Source organism: Protopterus annectens, chromosome 3.part0 (assembly GCF_019279795.1).
Source record: "Protopterus annectens isolate FY-2018-M chromosome 3.part0, PAN1.0, whole genome shotgun sequence".
NCBI classification, from domain to species: domain Eukaryota; kingdom Metazoa; phylum Chordata; order Ceratodontiformes; family Protopteridae; genus Protopterus; species Protopterus annectens.
In genome coordinates this window covers 1,941,849,652-1,941,870,077 of record NC_056731.1, presented here as the reverse complement: position 1 = coordinate 1,941,870,077, position 20,426 = coordinate 1,941,849,652, and the positions used below count along the sequence as shown (strand labels likewise).

General features: G+C 41.0%; 1 protein-coding gene across 1 annotated transcript in view; it reads right to left on the bottom strand.

Annotated features, from left to right (window-relative positions):
- LOC122797198 (KAT8 regulatory NSL complex subunit 1-like) overlaps positions 1–20,426 on the bottom strand; it is a 1,944,458-nt gene that overhangs the window by 1,168,784 nt on the left and 755,248 nt on the right. Inside the window, exon 4 of the mRNA XM_044066025.1 lies at positions 16,899–17,029. Coding sequence (XP_043921960.1) covers positions 16,899–17,029 — 131 coding nt within the window. The remainder of the gene's footprint in view (positions 1–16,898; positions 17,030–20,426) is intronic.

Genomic DNA, 20,426 nt, shown 5'->3' with positions numbered 1-20,426 from the left:
GGTTTCATGGACATTTGGTCCTGAAGAGGTATACAGGATGGATGACTTAGAAGATATGGATAGTGATCCAACATCTAGGGAGGATGTACTAGATGAGGCCATAGGAAGGGGAACTAAATTTGCCAGGGCCAAAAGGAGACAATGAGTATCACTCTGGTCTTGCACATTCTGGCATTCTGAATAAATCTGGTTATCAGGGATATTGGAGGAAAAGCGTATTGGAGCGCTGGGGGCCAATTGTAGACTGGAGCATTCCTCAGTGAGTGCCCTGTGGAGGGAATCAGGGCAAAGTAACTGATGCACATTTTGTTCAGGTAGGAAGCAAAATGACTGCAATAAGACTGGCCCAAGTGGCTGAAGATATGAGTTACCACTGTTTGGTTGAGGAACTACTCATGGGGCATAAGAAACAACCTTCTCAGTTTGTCCACTAGAACACTAGACATCCCTGAGATGTGTGCTGTTAACAGAAAATGATGTGAAGACATCTACTATTTCCACACTCTCAAGGCCTCTCAGCAAAGAGAGTAAGACTGGATTGGGTTCCCACATGTTTGTTGATATACCAGACTACCGCCATGTTGTCTGCCTGGACAGAAATCACACCCCTGGAGAAGACATTCTGAAAATCCTGCAACACTAGGAGGACCGCCCTTAGTGCCAAGACATTGATATGAAGTTTGGCCTCTAGATGTGAGCAAGAACCTTGGACAATCCTCCCCTCAAAATGCCCCATCCCACCCCACCCCAGAAGACATGCATCCATGGTCACTATAAGGAGGTTTTGCCTGGCAAAATCGTCTATATACTGTTATGCATGGAAAAGTAATCTACCAACTAATGTGACTCTTGGATACTTGTGTGATATGATTCCTGGAGTGGACAGGGTGAAAGTTCTGAGACCACTGAACTAAAAGGGTCAACTGAAAAAATCTCACATGGAATCTGGCTATGGGTGCAAGAGCAATTTTCAAGGCCATTAGACCTAATATACAAAGTACTAATCTTGCTTGAGGAGAGGGATGTTCGATGACCTGAAAGGCAATTAGATGTAAGGAAAGCACTCTGCAATCTACTAACTTGGCTATTTGCAGAGAGACGTGTCCATGTTATATCTAATGAATTCTATCTGCTGTTTTGGAATGAACTGGCTCTTGGTGTAATGCACTGTTATGTCGAGATTCTGAAGCAAATGGAGCAAAAAGTCCCAATGTTGTAGTACTAGGCCCCTGGATGTAGTAGTGAGAAGCCAAATGTCCAATTATGGGAAAACGTATATCTCTAGCAGACGGAGATGTGCTGCTACTAATGCCATCATCTCTATAAACACCCTGGAGACTGTGGCGATACCAAATGGCAGTGCTCTGAATTGATAGTGCTTGGCTCCCAGCTGGAAACGGAGAAACCTTCTGGACTGCAGCTCTATTTGTATGTGATAACAGACATCCTGGAAAACCACAGAGCATATCCAGTCATCTTTCTTCAGAAGAGGCAGCATGGACTGAAGAGTGACTATTTGGAATTTTGTATGTTTTACAAACTGATTGAGATGACTCAGGTATAAAACTGGCTTGAGGTCCCCTGTCTTCTTGGGCACTAAAAAGAACCTGTAATAGACCTCAGATTCTAATTGGTCTCAGGAGACCTCTTGGATAACTTTCTTTTTTCCAGCAGCTTGGTAATCTTTGCTGCTATGAATTTCTATTGACTGAATGGCACGTTGGGAATCTTTCTCTTTTTCTTTGGTGGGTACGAAAAGGGAATGGAGTAGCCTCTAGTTACTATCTTTAACACTCAGGATTCTGTCATGATATTTTGCCAGGTTTGTGGGTGTAGGATAAGCACCCAGCAACTGTGTCCAGAGGTCAGCAGTCTGGCAACATTTCAGGAGTGCGGGTAGGGCTTCTCAGTGAAGGGTCCACAGAAGCCATGGTTATGCAGTCTGCCTCTGTCTCTGGGGCAACATCCAATGGAATTACCTCTCCTGTGAACTGTGGACATCTGTCTGCAGGACTTTCATGGTTATAACCCTGTGACTACATGTACCACATTTTCTTGCCACCCCTCTAATTTCTAGAAAAGAGTTAGAAAAAAAGGATTCCCATGGCAGATAGGGTTTTGCCATCCTACTCACTCCTGGTTAGCATCTCTTTCACTTTAGATACAAAAAGCATAGCAACATCAAAGAGGAAACTGACAAAGGATGTCTTAAAGCCTTCTGCAAAATCACAAAGGTGCATCCATGCATGACAGAACACTGTAATGCCAGTGCTTTCCATCGCAGTCATGTCATCAGTCACATTAGCAAGCAGACACATGATCATATTTGACACAGACTGAACAGTAGACATTTGGGAGTCTACAGTTTTCTAAACATCTATTGTTAATCTATCTGAGACAGCCTTGGTGAGTTCTTTGGCCAAGTCCATCTGGAAACGTCATATGGACCAAACAGTTAAGCTCTCTAAGGGCAAAAGTCATTGTATGTCCATTTACCAAACCTGTCCAAAGCCCTAGATTCCCTATTAGGTAGATGGGCAGAAGACCTTATACTGAAAGCTACTTTTTTGTGGCTGCCCCTATGACCATGGCACCTACAGATGGCCCTTTCCTCCAATGCTTTCTGTCCTTGGGGGCAATTAAAATTATATCTGGCTTTTTTTGGAATTGGTTCCACCAAGTCAGGCTCCTTCCAAGACTGCTGAGCCACAAGTTCTATAATGGGATCAGCGGCCAGTATCAAACAGAACCCAGAAGAGCCAGAACCAAAGGCTTCAAGAAATACAGACTCATTGGGTGAAGGTTGTAAGTGGACCAATCCCCTGTTGTTTCATCAGTTGAAGGATATTGCCAAAGGTGATGTCTTCTAAAGGGGGAACTTTCATCCTTCCCCAAGTCTGTATCTTCAGTGACCAACTCCAGAGGGGAGTCCAAGTGCCCATTTGCACGTCTGTTTCTAAGAACCTGTCCTGGGGGAACATCAGATGAGTCTAAATCAGACTGGGAACTCACATAGTGAATGATCTCTGTGCCTCTTGGTCCTGGTCAATTAGAGCAAGTGGAAGGAGAAGCAGTTTTCAGCTGAGGTTGAGATGGATCCGATAATGTTTATTCTTTTTTTGATCTGGCCAACACCTTTTCAAAGGTCTTGAAAAGCTGAAGTTGCTAATGATGTAAAAGGAGCTGAACCCATCACCTGAGGATGGAGGATACTTCCTTGCCCCCATGAGCTTTGGCTCCGTGACTGACCATGGACCCAAACTGTCGAGAGTTGAGGCCTGAGGGGGTGAGACTGCACTGAAAACTTCAGACTCAACTCACCTCCCCGAGCTCAGGTGTTGATGCTTCAGCTCTGAGACCCATCCTGATCAGAACACATCTGAGTCAAGAGGTTCATGGATTCTGCCAGTGTCAAAGTCACCTGGACTGTTGGCTCTGGCATAAGCGAAGGATGGGGGCCAGTACTGGAGATAACAAAGGAGGGGCTTGTAGGGCCAATTCCCAGTGTGTTTGAAGCAGACAACATCAGGTGAATCCCAAGTTGAATCTGCATTCTCAAAGACTTTCACATCATTCTACTGATGTCAAATTTTGTAAGACTCCTACATGACTGGGCCAACTTTGACAAAACTACCATAGATGGCATGGAACACCTCTTTCCTTGAAGTATTGGAGAGTGGAGCCCTGGACTCACCAGTTGCAGTGAAAGACAAAGCTGTGGAAATGAAGATCAGGCAAGAGTAAATGTTGGATCTGACCTCAAGAGAAATGTTTACATTTTCCTTCTCTTTCTCTTTAGCTTTGGGCTTGTCTTGCTTCTTACCTGGGGAAGAAGAATCAATGGAAGAAGACGTCTGGGTAGACCCTGTCTGAAATGGTAGAACACCTTTGAGAAAAAGAAGTTATGTTAGAACAGCTTTGAGAAAAAGAAGTTATGTACTTACCATAATGTTCTGTCTGTGTTGTCCATTTTCATTCTTCCTCAACTGATGGGTTCGTATACGATCCTCGGATCCAACTCGGCCATTGCTAAAGCTCGTGTCAACCAAAAACTCTCCTCGAGCTTCTCCTTTACCCATAATGCACAACCCTAAATTATCTCTGATCTTGTTTGCTGATTTTTACCATAAAAGAAATATTTATCATGCATAAATAAGAACATATAAAACTGCAGGTACTGAATACAGAAACTATATCTGGAGCTCAATATAAAGGACAGTGATGTCCCTTTAAAAATTCATTCTTCCAGAAGTTTGTAAATAGAAGGGATGGAGATTAGTGGAAGGGAAGTTGAGGAAGAATGAAAATGGACAACACAGATGGGACGTTATGTAAGTACATAACTTCTTTATCTGATGTTGTCAATTTTCATTCTATCCTCAAATGATGGGACAGAGTACCCAGCTACCTAAAATCCCAGGAGGACTCTAAGGAAGGATATTCCTGAGCACAGCTGCACCAAATGATGCTCTACCTCTGGAGACCAAATCCAATTTGTAATGAGTAACAAAAGTATGGGGAGTAGCCAAAGTTGCTGCTGCACATGTCATCCATGGACATTCTGGAAAAGAAAACTGATGATGTTGCCATGGATCTAGCTAAATGAGCCTGTACCAGTTGTGGTAAGATAATATCCATTTTTTTATAAAAAAATTAGATACAATCAGTTAGCCATCTGGCTAAAGTTACTTTGGCAACTGGTTTACCTAATTTCAAGTCTGCTAAGGAACAAACAACTGGTCTGTTTTTCTTATCTGTTTTGCTCTATGCAGGTAAAAAGTAATTGTCTGTAAGCATCCAATAAATGTAACATGCATTCACCTTTGTTAGCAAAATTGGGGAAGAATACTGGCAAATTAATGGTTTGACTACCACCTTGGGAAGGAAGCAGGCATTCATTCATAACATCATTCAATCCTTGTGGAAAATCAAGTATGGAGATTTTGAAAACAATGCTTGAATTTCTAAAATTTGTCTAAGAGATGTAATGGCTACTGGGGAATACATTTTCCAAGTAAGGTATTTAAGGTCACATTTAACTGCTGGTTCAAAGGGGGAATGTATAAGTGTCTGCAGTACCAGACTGAGATCCCATGGGGGAGTAGAGTCCTTAAAAGTAGAGTGCCTTTTATGAAAGCTCTACACAACGTATGAAAGGCTACTGAGGAACCCTCAAATCCAATGTGAAAGTTTGATATTGCTTCTAAATGAACTTTGATGGTTGAGGAACTAGCTCCTTCTTTAAAAGGTATGGCCAAAAACTCAAGTATGTTATGTATCAGAGCTGAAAAAGGTTCAACATGATTTTGATATGCCCAGTAAATAAATCTTTTCCATTTACTGGAATAGAGTTTACGTGTTGAAGGTTTATGGGAGGATGAAAGTACATGTCAAACAGGGGAAGAGAACATAGGTTGTCTGGCTATTAAGGGAAATGGAGAAACTAGGCTGTCAGCCTATGATTTGATATATCACGATGGGTCATGCCTGTCGAGTGAGACAAGAGGTCTGGAGTTGGATCCAGAATCCAAGGCTGGTGAAGTGAGGCCAAAGGAAGGGAAACCAAATCAGTTGAGGCCATTAAGGTGCAATGAAGATGACCGTGCAACATGGCAGCTTTCTGCAGGAATTTTGGAATTAATGTGATTGGTGGGTAGGCATAAAGTACACTGGGGGGCCAATCATGAAGTAGAACATCCCTCGGAGATTCCCTCTGTGGGGGGATTAGGGCAAAGTAGCTGCTGCATTTGTTGTTTAGGGGGAAGCAAAAAGATCGCAGCAAGGCTGGCCTCATCGACAAAAAATAATTTCCATCACATTCTTGTTGAAAGACCAGTCGTGAGGTAGAAGAAATCACCTGCTTAGTTTGCCTGCTATCACACTGGACTTCATTGGAAAGTGTGTTGCTATGAGAAAGCAGTTGGATTAAATCGGCCATTGCCACACTCTGTACACTTCTCGACACAAGAGATAAGATCTAATCCCTCCTTGTATGTTGATGTACCAAACTACTGACATATTGTCCATTTGAAATGCAACTGTCCCAAAGGGAGAGCACCTTGGAAGGCCTGCAATACTAAAAGCACTGCTCTCATCTCTAGGATGTTGATATACAAGTTGGCTTCTTTGGGAGAACAAGTGTCTTGGACTGTTTTCCCAAGGAAATGCCACCCCACCACCCAATCTGGGAAGTGTCTGTGGTAACTATGGCTTTGGGCTGTGTGGGAATGAGTGGATGATCTTGTAACACCTGTTTCAATTGCATTCACCAGCAAAGGTATTGTTTGCATACCTGAGTTATTCCTATCTTTGCTGACAGAAGAAAGGTTGAGAAAGCATTGACCATTGTATTGCAAGCTTCCATTGTAGGATTCTTGTGTGGAATCTTGCTAAAAGTGCTAAAATTATTGCTGCTGACATTGATCCCAGGGCTTGCACAATCAATTGAGCTGAAATTCTGGTACTGCAAATTATTCTCCTGACCTGCATCCTTATCATTTGTACTCTTGAGGGTGGAAGAGATGCCACCACAGATACAGTATTGAACACAGCTCCTGTGAATTCTAATGTTTAGGCTGATTGTAAATCAGACTTGTAATTAATACCACAGATACAGTACTGAACACAACTCCTATGAATTCTAATGTCTAGGTTGATTGTAAACCAGACTTGTAATTTATGGTTATTCTGAAATGTGAATGACTCTGTCATCTTTCTATCAGTCGATGTCTGGTCTTGGTGGTGGTGGTGGGGGTAATAAGTCACTCATCTAAATATGGAAACACTCAAAATCAATGCAGTCTCAAGTCAGCTGCTACTACTGCCATGCACTTGGTGAATACCCTGAGGGCTGTGGTGGTGCCAAAGGGCAGTGGTCTGAACTGATAGTGGCTGGCTCCCAGACTGAAGTGTAAATACCTTCTGGATTATCTGTTCATCTTTATGTGACAGTACGCATCCTGAAGATCTATCGAGCACATCCAGTTGCCCTTGCCTAGAAAGGGCAGAATGGACTGAACTGTAACCATCCGGAACTACATGTGTCGAGCTAACTTGTTAAACACACTGAGATCTAAAACTGGTCTCCAGTCCCCTGTTTTCTTTGGCACTAAAAAGAATCTTGACTACCTTCCAGATACTATTTAGTCTGGTGGGACCTCTTGGATGACTCTTTTTTTTCTAGCAGCTTTTGGATTTCTAGAGCTGCTGCTTTCCTCTGATTGGGTGGAACATCGGGAAGTTTTCTTGACAGTGGAGGAGGTAGGGAAAATGGAATCATATAACCTCTAGAAATAATTCTCTGCACCCAACTGTCTTTTGTTATATCTGAATTTCAAATTCCTTTTCTTGATGTAGAATTTTATGTGGGGGTGAATGGTTTGGTTGAGCATAAAACCTATAGGAAACCCACTTCAGTGAATAATTTTCTACATGCTAGCAGTATGCACCCAGCACATTTGATTAAGGCTATACTGGAAGGGGAATTTAAAAGGAACTTAAGGAACACCTCGGATAAGAATCTTTGGGAAGAGGTGTGTGATGAAATTTTGGATAGATTATATTCACGTGGATATGAGCATGACAGGCTTCAATCCCTAAAACACAGATTGTGTAAAAATGGAACATTTGGGACACGAGGGCATAAGCATGCATTTGAATCTGAAAATGTATTAGATTTAAACAAGTTGTTTTTTGTATCCAAGTATTCCAATTTTTCATGCATTATGGAAAAAGTTATTAGGGATTTGTGGCCCGTGGTGAGTGAAGATCCTGTAATAGGTCACCTTTTTCCAAAACACATTACCTTTTCTTATAAAAGGTATCCGAATTTGAAAGAGATTCTAAATAGGAAAGTTGAAGTTAGAACAGATGGTATGGTAGGGATGCATAGATGTGGGAAATGTTCTGTCTGTAATAAAATTAAAAACATGCACGGGGTGAAAATTAATGGAAAGATGTACACTGCTTTTGAAAGGTTTGATTGTAGGTCAACAGGTGTTATTTACATCTTAGGGTGTGATTGTGTTCCAGCTAAGTGGTATATTGGGCAAACCACTAGACAAATTAAGATTCGTATCTTGGAACATTTGGGTGACATAAGGAGGGGCAACTTAGAGAGCCCCGTAGCTGCACATTTTTGTAGCATACATAATGGTGAGAATGAAAGTTTCAAGTTTAGTGCATTAGCTAGGCCCCATTTTAGTAAAGGAAATTATAAAGCAGCCCTAAGTAAGTTAGAACAGAGGATGATCATTGAGTATCATACTTTATTCCCTAAGGGAATGAATCTGGAAATTTAATGAGTGTAAATGAAATTTAACTTATATTTGTTGATTTAATATATATCAAAAATGAAGTTTTGTAATATTGATAAGCTAAGGTGACTAATAGGTTGTTATATTTATACACATATTTAAATGAAAAGAATTTATTGTATTTATGAAATTTATTAATTAATTGCATTTGGAGTGTTTAGTTTAGTTTATATTTTGTAATTGATATTTATAAATTTTGTAAATCAAGAAAAAATGAAAAACAGAAAAAAATGTGTTGTAAACACTCAAATAATAGAAATGTTTCTTTCCTTGGAATATGTTTCAGTGGTGAAAGAGTTAAAATGTTTAACACAATGATGTTTAACAGATTAATTGATGCTTAATCAATCAATTAATGTATATATAAAAGAACACTGAAAATGTCAAAGTATGTCCCACTGAAGGCGAATAGCTGAGGTACCAGGACGGAAAGAATAAAGATGGATATCTACTACTTCTGTGTCTTCCTTTGAACTTTGTGGTGGTGTTTCTGAAGTATTTGAGGTTTGTTCTCCAGAGGTGTATTGTTTTTGTTATATCTAGCCAGGTTCTCTGGTGCACAGATAAGCAACCCTTGACTGCCTCCAAAGGTAGGCAATCGGGCCTCCATTCAGGAGCACTGAAAGGGTCTGTCAGAAAAGGAATCTCTAGACCCCTAGTTTTGCAGGCCTCCTCTGCCATGGGGGTGTTGCCTTCCATTATAGCTCCACCCTCCACCTCTGGGGGCACTATCTCCATGTGTGTCCTGGAAAGGACCCTGGGACTTTCTGAACCACATTTTTTAACCTCCCCATTGATTCCTGGAAAAGATCCTTTGAGGGGTCTAAAAATGCACGCACAGTGCAGAAAGGGTCTTTCCGACTTTCTCACAACTGGAGAGTGTGTCCTTCACTTTGAGGCCAAACAAAGAAGTGCCATCAAAGGCAGCACTGATGTACAAGGACTTGAAGGGCTCTGCAAAATGACACAGGCATATCCAGGCATGCCTCCTGATGGAAATACCTGAACCCAGGGCCCTTGAGGCACCTTCTGCAACATGCAAGCTAAGCATCATGGATGAATTAGATATATCTTGTAGGGTAGCCAACTGAAAGACTATTGAAGATTGACATCCCAGCAGTTTTGGTTCCAGAAACAGATTTTGACAGCTCTTTAATTAAGCCTCTTTGAAGCTTCATAAAATGTGCCAAACAGTTCAGCAATCTGAGTGCAAAAGTCACTGAAGCATAAACATGCTTCTCAAATCTGTCAATCGCCCTAAACTCTCTGTTAGGAGGATGGACAGTGGAACAATGTTCCGCGAGTTCCTTTTTTGCAGCTGCCACCACAAGCATGGCATCTACTCGCACCCCTTTACCCAAAATTACCTGCCTACTGGTGGAGCCAAAATCTGATCTGGTCTCTCGGGGATAGGCTCAACCATATCAGGCTCCTTCCACTCCCACCTAAAGATCAAATTAATGAGATTATCAGTGGGTGGAGTGATCCAGGAGGTAGAAGGGCTAGTTCCAAAGGCTTCCAGAAATATTGATTCCTCCGAAGAAGGGTCTTCAGAAGACGAGCCACCCTTCTGCTTAAGGATCTCAAGAATGACTCCAAATGAGACTTCATTGGGTGGTAATTTTAGAGACCCCTCTCCTTTGGTGAAATCAGTATCCTCAGTGACTGACTCTTGAGGAGAGTCCAAGTGTCCCCTTTTACATTTTCTCTTTCTAGGGAATTCCTCGATGGGATGATCCAGTGAAGTCTCAGACTAGATTAGGATACTCTGTTGGGTAGTCTGGAAGCTTTGAGCTGGCTGTCCCTGTGGAGAAGAATGTTGAGAATCGTGGTGCAAAGTAATCTGAAAAGTAGAGGGTGGATCTGAAGGGGATGGGCCCATCTGACCTGCTGGAGCAGAGAACACACGCTTCACAACCTCAAAGGCAGATCACTCCGGGAAGAAGGAAGACAACGGAGCTGAGAAATCAAGTTTCTGGTTTGTCACCTCCCTCTGCCCCAAGAAGAAACCACCTGAGGTGGAAGGCGGAGTCAAGCTGTCCAGTGCCAAGGCTCCGAGAGGAAAAGACGGCTCTGAAAACCTGAGAGTCACCTCTAACTTCCAGGATCCGACAGAGATGCTTCAGCTCTCAGAGTCATCTTGTGCTGAGGATGTTGGAACCAGTGCACTCAGAACAGTACTTTGATCCAAAGACAGTGCTTTCTTTGGATCCATACCAGGCAGACACGGAGCACTCGGATCTCAGGACTCTAAAACAACAGGCTATATTAGTGAAGGAGCTGTAATGGGTGTAGTAGTACATGATCGGACGTCCTGACCCTTAGTGGTAGGAACAATGAGAAGAAATTCCTCATCATCCTCTTCACTGCTTTCATGAGACTCCTGGAGTAGCAAGAAGATGATAGGGATGGGGATTTGGAGTGCCTCTCTAAAAAGGGAGAGGTCACCCTGGATGGGACTGGATCCAGACTAGGAGAATAAGTTGTCCTTGGTAAAGGTTTCGGATCCGAGGGTGTAGAATCCAGAACAGACTTGATCAGATCCAGTGAGACCATGAGTAATTTTGTATCCAGTTTCTCTTTCTTCTTTTTAGGTTCTGAGGAAGAACAGGCTGGAGACTCAGAAAGTTTAGACCTTTTTGTAGGGTCTCTAGATTTGTGTTTGGGGGATTGAGTCCCAGTAATGGCTTGGGAGAAGGAAGATGGCAGCAAGCTTTTTAAAATAAATTTATTCTTCCTGTCAGCTATTGCTCAGGGGTTGAACTCATGACAGATACTGCAATCCTGCTGTAAATGATCCAGGCCCAAACAATACACACAAAGACTGTGGGCATCAGAATAAGACAACTTGTGTCCACACATCACACTTTTTAAATCTTGTAGGACCTTTTTCAGACATTCTGAAGGAAAAAATTATCGTACTAACAGAAGCACTAAACTAAACTTTTTTTTTAAACAGAAAGAAGAGGAAATGTTAAATACCAACAATGGTAAAGAAGAACTATAATAATCTTGTAGAGAGGAAAAATACCAACTATGGTAAGGAAAGAGGTATACACTAAGTGTAAATGGAGTAATGAAGCAATGTTAGGACTACCAACGATGGTAACAATGCTAACACTCAAAAGTGTATGAAAATGGACAGTAGTAACAACTTAAAATTAAAGATTAAAGATTCAAGAAATAGTTGTATATAAAGATTTTTTAGATAAGAAAAATTAAAAAAGACTTATCTCCCACTGTACACTAGAGAGTTGAAGGCAACCACTTCTAGACGCAAAAGCGGCAAACGAGATCTAACATATGTTAGGGGTTGGTGCATTATGGGTAGGGAAGGAGCTCAAAAGTTTGTTGGAGCCATGAGCTAGTATAAAGGCTGAGTGGGATCCGTGAAATGGATCAGACTCCATTAGTAGACGAATGAATGAAAATTGACAACATCAGATGGTTTCCTTTATAAAAAGCTTTCAAACTTTGAGAGAGACTGTAGGACTAGAGTCTAGACTAGGATGAAAATCGAACTGGCAGCTAGCTGGACTTTATTCATGGAATAACTGGTACTAGAGTCAAAAAGACATACTAGGGATTGCAAAATTGGAGGTACTGGAGCTGAAAAGGGGGCCAAACCTTTATCACAAACTCACAGCAAAAATCTTTGTCATTTGCTTTTAGAGTGTTTTTGAGAAACAGTTAAAATCTGAACCACTCTTGAGGACAAGACAGGTTTACTAGGCATCCCTGGAATTAGAGGAACCATGTGGTTAGCTTGAGGGAGTTGATGTCTAGATGAGGCTTGCTGTGGATCCAGAAGGCAGAGCCCTGGGTCAAAAGTAGGGTTACGAAGATGACTGCTGTCTTGCACAGGAATGCTTCCTATTAGACCATTGTCATTAGTGGAACAGGGAAAAGCCATACAGAAGCCCAGTTGGCCAAAGACAGACCAGTGCATTCCTGGGTGACTGTCCCTGTGGGGGAATAAGGTCAAAAACAGTTGCTGCATTGGGTGTTGTGGGAGAGGCAAACATACTGCAGTAAGGCTGGCCGCAGCAGCTGAATATCGCACTTGCAACTGTAGGACTGAGGGACCACTGGGGAGGTATAAGGAAAGTGACTGAATTTGTAGTTAGAAAGTGTTGTAAAGACATCAACCACTACCATACTAACACAGCCTCCTGGCATAATAATAAGAGTTGGTTCCTCCTTACTTGCTTATGTAATATAACACTGATGCATTGTCTGTGTGGATGGAGATTTTATCCTAGGGAAGGACATCCTGAAATACCTGCAATGCTAGGAGGACTGCCCTCATCTCCAGAACACTGATGTAAAAGTGTGCCTCTTATTGGGTCCATGTTCCCTGGACTATGTTCCCCCTTGTAATGCCACCCCACCCCCACCCAAGACAGAAGGCACCCATAACAACTGTAGCTCATGGTAGTGGAAGAAAAATGGACTGTCTCTCTTGATCAAGATAGGATTGAATTCACCATTTTAGGTGATTGCAACATACTGAAAACCATTCTAAGGGGCGATGAATACGGTGAGTAGCTTGAGACCACTGAATAGATAGTGTTCTACTGTAAAACTTTCATAAAGTGCCTAGTGTGGACAACTAGCAGTATTCAGGCTGCTAGGGAGCGCTAATGTGTGAAAGATGAAAGCAGCTGAAAGAATGGTGGCTTTGAGGACCTCTACTATTTGTAGCAGAAGGGAGACTAGCCTTGAATCAGGAAGCTTTGCTATTGGAGTAATCATATCTAGAGGGCAACCTATAAAGATTAAGGAATGAGTAAGTTCCAGGTTTGACTTTTCAAAGTTTATGGAGATACCCAAAGACCATCACAAGTGGTGTAAATAGTGTTTTGCAAGGATCAAAGATTCCTTCCTGCTTACAGTTAGGAGACAGATGTCCAAGTAGGGGAATACATGGAACCCCGGCAGCCTGGGGTGTGATACGACTACTGATATGAATTTGGTAAACACCTAGGGGGCTGTGGCAAGACTGGCTCCCAGCTGAAAGCAGAGGAACCATCTGGAATGCTTTTCAATTTTGATGTGATAGTAAACATCCTGAAGGCCTGCTGAGCACATCCAGTCCCCTTTCCATAGGAGTGGAAGTAGAAATTACACCATGATCATTTAGATTTTGTCTTCTTTAAATGTAGATTTAGACCGCTAAGGCTCAGAATTGGTCTGAGGTCAGTCCCTGGTTTTTTTGGGGGGACTAAAAAGAATATTGAGTAGATGATGATTCCTCTGTGGTCCATTGGGTCCTCTTGGAAGGTTCATTTTTATAGAAGCTGCAAAATTTCTCATGTTGCATCACATTTTTGGGGAGGGGGGGTGGAACATCAGAAAGAGTCTCTTTTCTTTGTTTAGGGGTAGAAATAAATGGTATGACATGGCCTGCTTCGTTCTGGTATCCATTGTAATAGCTGACCAATTTTCTGTGTGAAGACAGAACTGGTGCCCAAATGCCGGGATGTAATTGGGCAACTTTTCAGGGGAGCTGAAAGTGTTTACCCCAAAAAGAGGCCTCTTAACAGAAGTTTCTGTGGACCACCTCTGCCTCTGCAATGTCAATTAAAGGATCACCCTCAGAGTCTCCCACAAGGACCACTATCCAAAGAACAGCCATTGATAGAATGCTGGGGTTTACTGAACCAGTGGCTCTTGTTGCCTTTCTGATTTCTAGAAAAGGATCATTGAGACGTAGTGAAGTGAACTCCAACAGCAGACAGTTTTTTCTGTCTTGTTCAACCTTTGTTAAAGTATCCTTTACTTTTGGACCAAATAGCAACAATCCATCACAGAGGGATTTCAGGAAAAATACCTTAGAGGTGTCCACAAAATCACACAGTCTCAGCCAGGCATGAAGATCCATGGTAGGCCTCAGTCAAAGAAGATGGGAGAAGCTATAAAAATTTAGAATATAACTTGTCAAAATACACAAGGAATGGGAAAAAAGGAGACATGTAAATATAAAAGGCAGTACATAAGGCAAATAAAACTGTATAAATAGCAAAATCACTTATCTTTTGTCAGAAGATAGGATTGCTGATGATCACGTCTGTTGCTCAGAATGGCTAATAAGATCTAGGGCAAGACAAAGAGCACTACACAAGATGGGGGTGCTTGAATGCTGGAGAAGCATCTGAATGACAACTTTGCCAGCTTGGACCCACCACGAGGGCATATATCCCAACCACCAGGATGGACACAGAACTCCAAAGGATATGTCTTGTCTTCCCTCATGTTCATGATTTTCATGGAGAGGATTTCAAAGTGCAGTCGTGGTTTGAAAAGCGTTCAATCTGGGGACATGAGGCTTGTATCTTTGCTGATTTCACACATCCTCTTGGCTTTAGGTGATAGTGGCTGGGGTGAAAATCTGTATTTCTAACTCTCTATTCTCTACTGCAAAATACTGGGTTGCTCTCTGCAGCTGACAGTGGAAGGAGTTACACCAAAAAAAGGACTTTAAGTATTTTGGGGTCTTGTTTATGAGAGAGGGAAAAAGGGGATTTGGCAGACTAACTAATGCATGGTTTGAGCAGGGTTAATACTCCAAGTTCTGTACTGTACTGCAATGACAGCTGCTTTATGCGACGAAGTTCTCAATTTACTAATTAATCTGTGTGTCTCCCATCTTCACCTATGATAAACAGAGTACAAAGGACCAGTCCAGATAAAATCACTTTAGATAACAGATCTAGGAGACTCTGTCTCTGATAACCTCCATGTAGGGGGAATAAAGATACCTTGTTGAAGTTTCAAGTAGTTTATTCAATTAAGAAGGTAGATAGATGCGGTTGAGTGGGCGTTCGAAAGACATGCGTTGAATGGGCGTGCCTTCGTTGAAGGTTGGGCGTCAGGCTGGCAACTCGACACCATAAAAAACAACTGCCAATCATTAGCAGACCGGAGTTCCGCTGTGGTGACCCCTAACCGGGAAAAGCCAAAAGACAAACAACAACAACATAGATGAGAGTCTTTTTTTCAGAAGGCAGTATCATTGATGTATCTTGTCTGCTATTAAAAATGGCAAATAAGATCTGGGGCAAGACTAGAATCACACAGAACTACAGAAAATGGGAGATCTTAAGTGCTGGAAAAGCACCTGAGTGACAAGCTTGCCAGCTCTAATCCACAACGAGGGCAGATATCCCAAATGTCAAGACAGATGCTGGATTCTGAAGGATATGTCTTGTCTTTCCTCATCTTCATGATTTTGATCGACATTATCTCTATACTTTGTTTAGGGGTAGAAAGAAATGGTATGATGTATAAGACCACTTGTGCATCTATCTACTTAACTGAATAAACTACCTGAAACTTCAACAAGGCATCTTTACTCCTCCCATAGGAAGAGAATCAGAAAGAGATAGTCACTTAGATCTGCTAGCTCATGTGATTTTATCTGGACTGGTCCTTTGTACTCTGTTTATCATAGGTGGGATACCAGACTTGACTGGAGCTTTCTGGATTACCTCTGATTTCTATCTTCACCTATGGTAACACATTTTGGGTATTAAGCGAATGGATAAGATAAATGAATAAAAGCAGCAGAAATTAGATATTTTGCAGGGTTACTGGGCTGATCATTTTCAAAACAGTGAAGGACAGCTGTTGGTCATCTGGTTGTGAGAAGACAGTAGAGGTGGCTAAGGCACTTAGTGAGCATGACATGTGGGTGCCTGCCATGGAAGGTATGCAACTGCAGCCAACAAGGAGACCTTGTGGCATACCAGGACATAGTGTAGACATATAGCTCTTAGCCTGTCAGGTAAGCCTGGAGATCTCAGTGGATGATCTGAAGACTGCTGCTTGGAATATAGAACTCTGATTTTTCTTGCTCAATTTACTATTCCCATGACCCTCAACAGGAATACAGGTTTATAATATGTATGAATAAATGAACTGGTGGTTTAATTAGGCGTGCTTGTGAATAGATGCATTTTGGGTACATCTAGTTAAAAGTGTTTGTCAGGGTAATTTTAATAACTTTGTTTTTAGGAATGCTGCATTCTTTGTACAGTTTTCAGCAGCATTTCTTTAACTTACATGAGGTATTGCTCTCTCTAATGGCTTCCAACCGAGTATCCTAAATCCTCTTGCAGTTTCTTTCTCAATCTTTTTAAAATGTCACCAAATGTTATTTCTGAATTGTATTAACTTCAGCAGGCACCCAGCACCCCTCTATTGTATCTTGAGTTATAAAATATAATGAATAATATGACACTACTACTAATAATAATAAGATCTTTCCTTTATCATTCAAGTTAACATTTTATAAGCACTGTTCACCAGCTGGGAAAATAGCAAGAAAACTCTGAAAGATAGTTTTTCGTGTATATAACAGGAATTGGTTATGCTCTTTTAAGCTCCTCCATCAAATGCAGCAGCTGATCTCTCCCTGCCTCGACTGGTTAAAATTAATTATGTATTTATTGCATGCTATTTACTTGATTCCTACATCTAGCCTTCTGCTTTAAATACATTCAACATTTTCAATGCAAATATTTAATTACTGTGTAAAACTACACAACAAAGACAGAAACTTGAAGCAGTTTACAAGCAAACCTGTTCAAAGTGCTGACTGCATTACGAGGCGGAGTGCAGGGTTTGGACAACAGGGAAGAACATCTACTGAATGCAGACAAAGGACTTGAAGGACACATGAAGTTTCCTAAGGACTGTGTAAGTCGAGAACTCTAGGAAAAATAAAACAAGAAATAAATGAATAAGTAAATTATTTTTGGTACTTGTTTGGACAATTTCTTTATTATAAATTATGCCAACTCAAACTACTATATGATTGACAGGTAACCTGTAATACATTTAGTCATCTACTCAACAGTATACGTCCCAGCATCCTTGAGAAAGAAGAGGCTTGCTCTTTACACCTTCTAAAAGTTATCTGTAAACAGGGTTGTTAAGAATGTTCTGCTTTACTCATAAAATATAAAAAATGCACACAGACAATGTCTTCCTCAGTGGTGCAGTGGTAGTGTTGTTGCCTCACAGCATGAGGTTCTCCCGTTCAATTCTCAGCTTGGGTTGGGAGTGTCTTCTGTGTGGAGTCTGCATGTCCTCCCCGCGGTCGAGCGGGCATTCGAAAGACATGTGTTGAATGGGCATGCCTTCATTGAAGGTTGGGCGTCGGGCTGGCAACTCGACACCATAAAAACCAACTGCCAATCATTAGTGGACCGGAGTTCTGCTGTGGCGACCCCTAACCAGGAAAAGCCGAAAGACAAACAACAACAACACACAGACAATCTGGTATAAGATGAAATTCACTTAAGTAAGGAAACGTGTCCCAAATCAATTCCTCATTTTAAAAAGAATTAAGGATTTAGCTTATCTACCACTTTAAACAACAATCTAAGCTGTGCTAAATCACATCATACCCTTTTGGGTAAGATCATGTGCAATGTGCACCTTCCATGTGATAGTTATAAAGAATGTGTAAAGCATTTCAAATCTCTGCTAAATAAGAATCTGCAGATCATGTCATAGCTTTTTGGCTAAGATCATGTGCAATGTGTACCTTCCACATCATGGTTATAAAGAATGTGAAAAGCATTTCTAATCTTTGCTAAAGAAGAAATCTGCAGATCACATCATAGCCTTTTGGCTAAGATCATGTGCACTATGCACCTTCCACACAATGGTTATAAAGAATGTGAAAAGCATTTCCAAGGCAAAAGACCTGTTAAAGGATTCTCTATCATAAAGCAACATACAATGCATAAAAATTAGATGATGACAATAATACTGTAAGAAAGTAGTATGATATGGATGCATATGAAATGATGAGGTAGAGAGAGCTCAGTTTCCAGATCTCGGCTGAGTACTTCAGCTGGTAATGCATACTCCCTACAGGAAAATAAATGACACATAAACTATGCAAGACTGTTGCAATATGAAGATAATTATCAGGCTAAATGCTACTGCACTTCATATGATATGTACTTTACATACTTGCATAATTTCTCTTTGAGAAATTGCCTGAAATACAGCTGTAACACAACTTGTACGATTCCCTGGTACGTCTTATATGTCTACTCATACCCACATATCCCTTTGCAAAAAATAGTGCTGCTTTTCCGGAATGATGTTCATTCTTACAAGTAGTAATCACTGCAAGTGCAATATGCATGACTGATAACCTCCAGCTTCCCATTTTATTTAATTTGTTTGTACCATCTTTAGTGAGGACCATTCATCAACTTACATCAGCATTCACTGGAAAGTGGGGTATAAATTGTAGTCTTCTGTACTCTCTCCAATCTTGCTACTAGAGTCCAAAAAAAACAAACAGGCAACACAGTCCACATAATGAAGTTGAAAAAAAAGGAATAAACTAATTCTTACGAAGAACGCAATCAACATGGTAATCCCCAACTCTGGAAAGGAATAAAGGAAACCAGTTTGTGCAACAAGAGACTTCTAAAAATGAACAAAGTTGTGAGGTATTCACTATAAGAGTAGATGAGTGAATGGTTCAATTCCCTGAAAAGACTGGCTAGGCAAAACTCTTGCTTGTCTTCAATCAGCTGAGAAAAATATTGCAAAGATAAACTGAGTGAAAAAAAATGTCATTCCTGTGAATAGTGAAGGGAGTCACTACCTCCAATGAATGTTTATATCAGCGATGCTAGGCAGGGGGTGCCAGCCACAGTCTGATCAGACAACAAAGGCAAGGCTTCTCCTGTTTTTAAGTCTCCATATTTTATTGTTTTATAGGTTCATAGGTGTGTACTAGGCTAACGACCACTGCATCCCAAATTTATGACAAGTTATTGTTCCCTTGATAAGTATAAGCAGGGAATTGGGAGATCAAATATTTACATTTAATTTTAATTCCACTGTAAGCAATGTCACCTTTGTTAATTTTGTCCTTTCTGTTTATTATTACTACTGGTGGTAAATGACCATTAGTGAACTTAACTTAAAAGTAAATTGAATAAATCAGTGCTGCAGTACCTTAAGGTGTATGGGTTATTCTTGCCAAGGATAACCTCAGATGGCTACTATTCAAAGCTTTAAGGCACCTTTCACACACCCAAACTACTGACAAGCTTGACCAGAGATTATAAATAGGAATGTTTGGGTGTCAAGCACTTCAGAGCTTGGTTCCCATAAAAAGGGGGAAGTTAGTGCCCTGAGAATAGCATGGTATGTTATGAAAAGTAAAACAGATATAAAAACCTATATATATGCAAATAAATATATATATCCACAACTACACACAGATATAAACACAAATCCATACCTTGGTAACTAGAATGGCTTATACATACAAAAAAGTGGGATGGTGGGCAGGAGTATCTACTGTAGCAGTGATCTATTCAAACATCTACTTTATGTAAGTTCATTTACACAACTGTATTATGTTCAGCATTACATCACTACTGCAGTAACCTAAGCAATATGGGTAGATAACCATGCCTAGAGAAGATGGGAGAAGGCAAATTAAGGATCAAGGAGCCCCTGAAGAATGTTCCTACCAAAATCTGTTATAGACTAGGAAAAGGAATCTAGCTTCTAGCATTTTGTAAAAGTATGGAAACAGGACCAAGAAGCTGCCTCTAGAATGCTTCAACCCCTTTCAAAAAATCCACAGAAGAGGCCCAGGCCCTGGTAGATTGAGTCCTAAACCTGCCGGGAAGTGATTTGTGGTGAATGTAACAAAAGATGATAGTAAAGAGACATAACCATTTGGAAATAGTCTGTTTGATACTGGCTGTCCTGATTTCTTACCTTCATTGGAAAGAAATAACTGCTCAGCTTTCCTGAGGTTTTTGAGTTCTGTCAAGGTAGTACCCGAGTTGTCTGTGAAATTCACAGTGTGTTGTATCTTTTCTCCCTTATTACCAGGTGATGAAAAGAAGACAAGGAGATTAGTACATTAGCTTGATATAAACTCTGAAACCACTTTGGGCATAAATGAAGGATAAGACCTCAATGCAACCTTATCTTTTTGGAAAACAAGATAAAGGTGATCCACTATAAGAGCATATAACTCGGATATCCTTCCTGCAGAACTCAGGGCAATTAGTAGCACTGCCTTCCATGTTAAGAACCTCAAGTAAGCCCGATGAA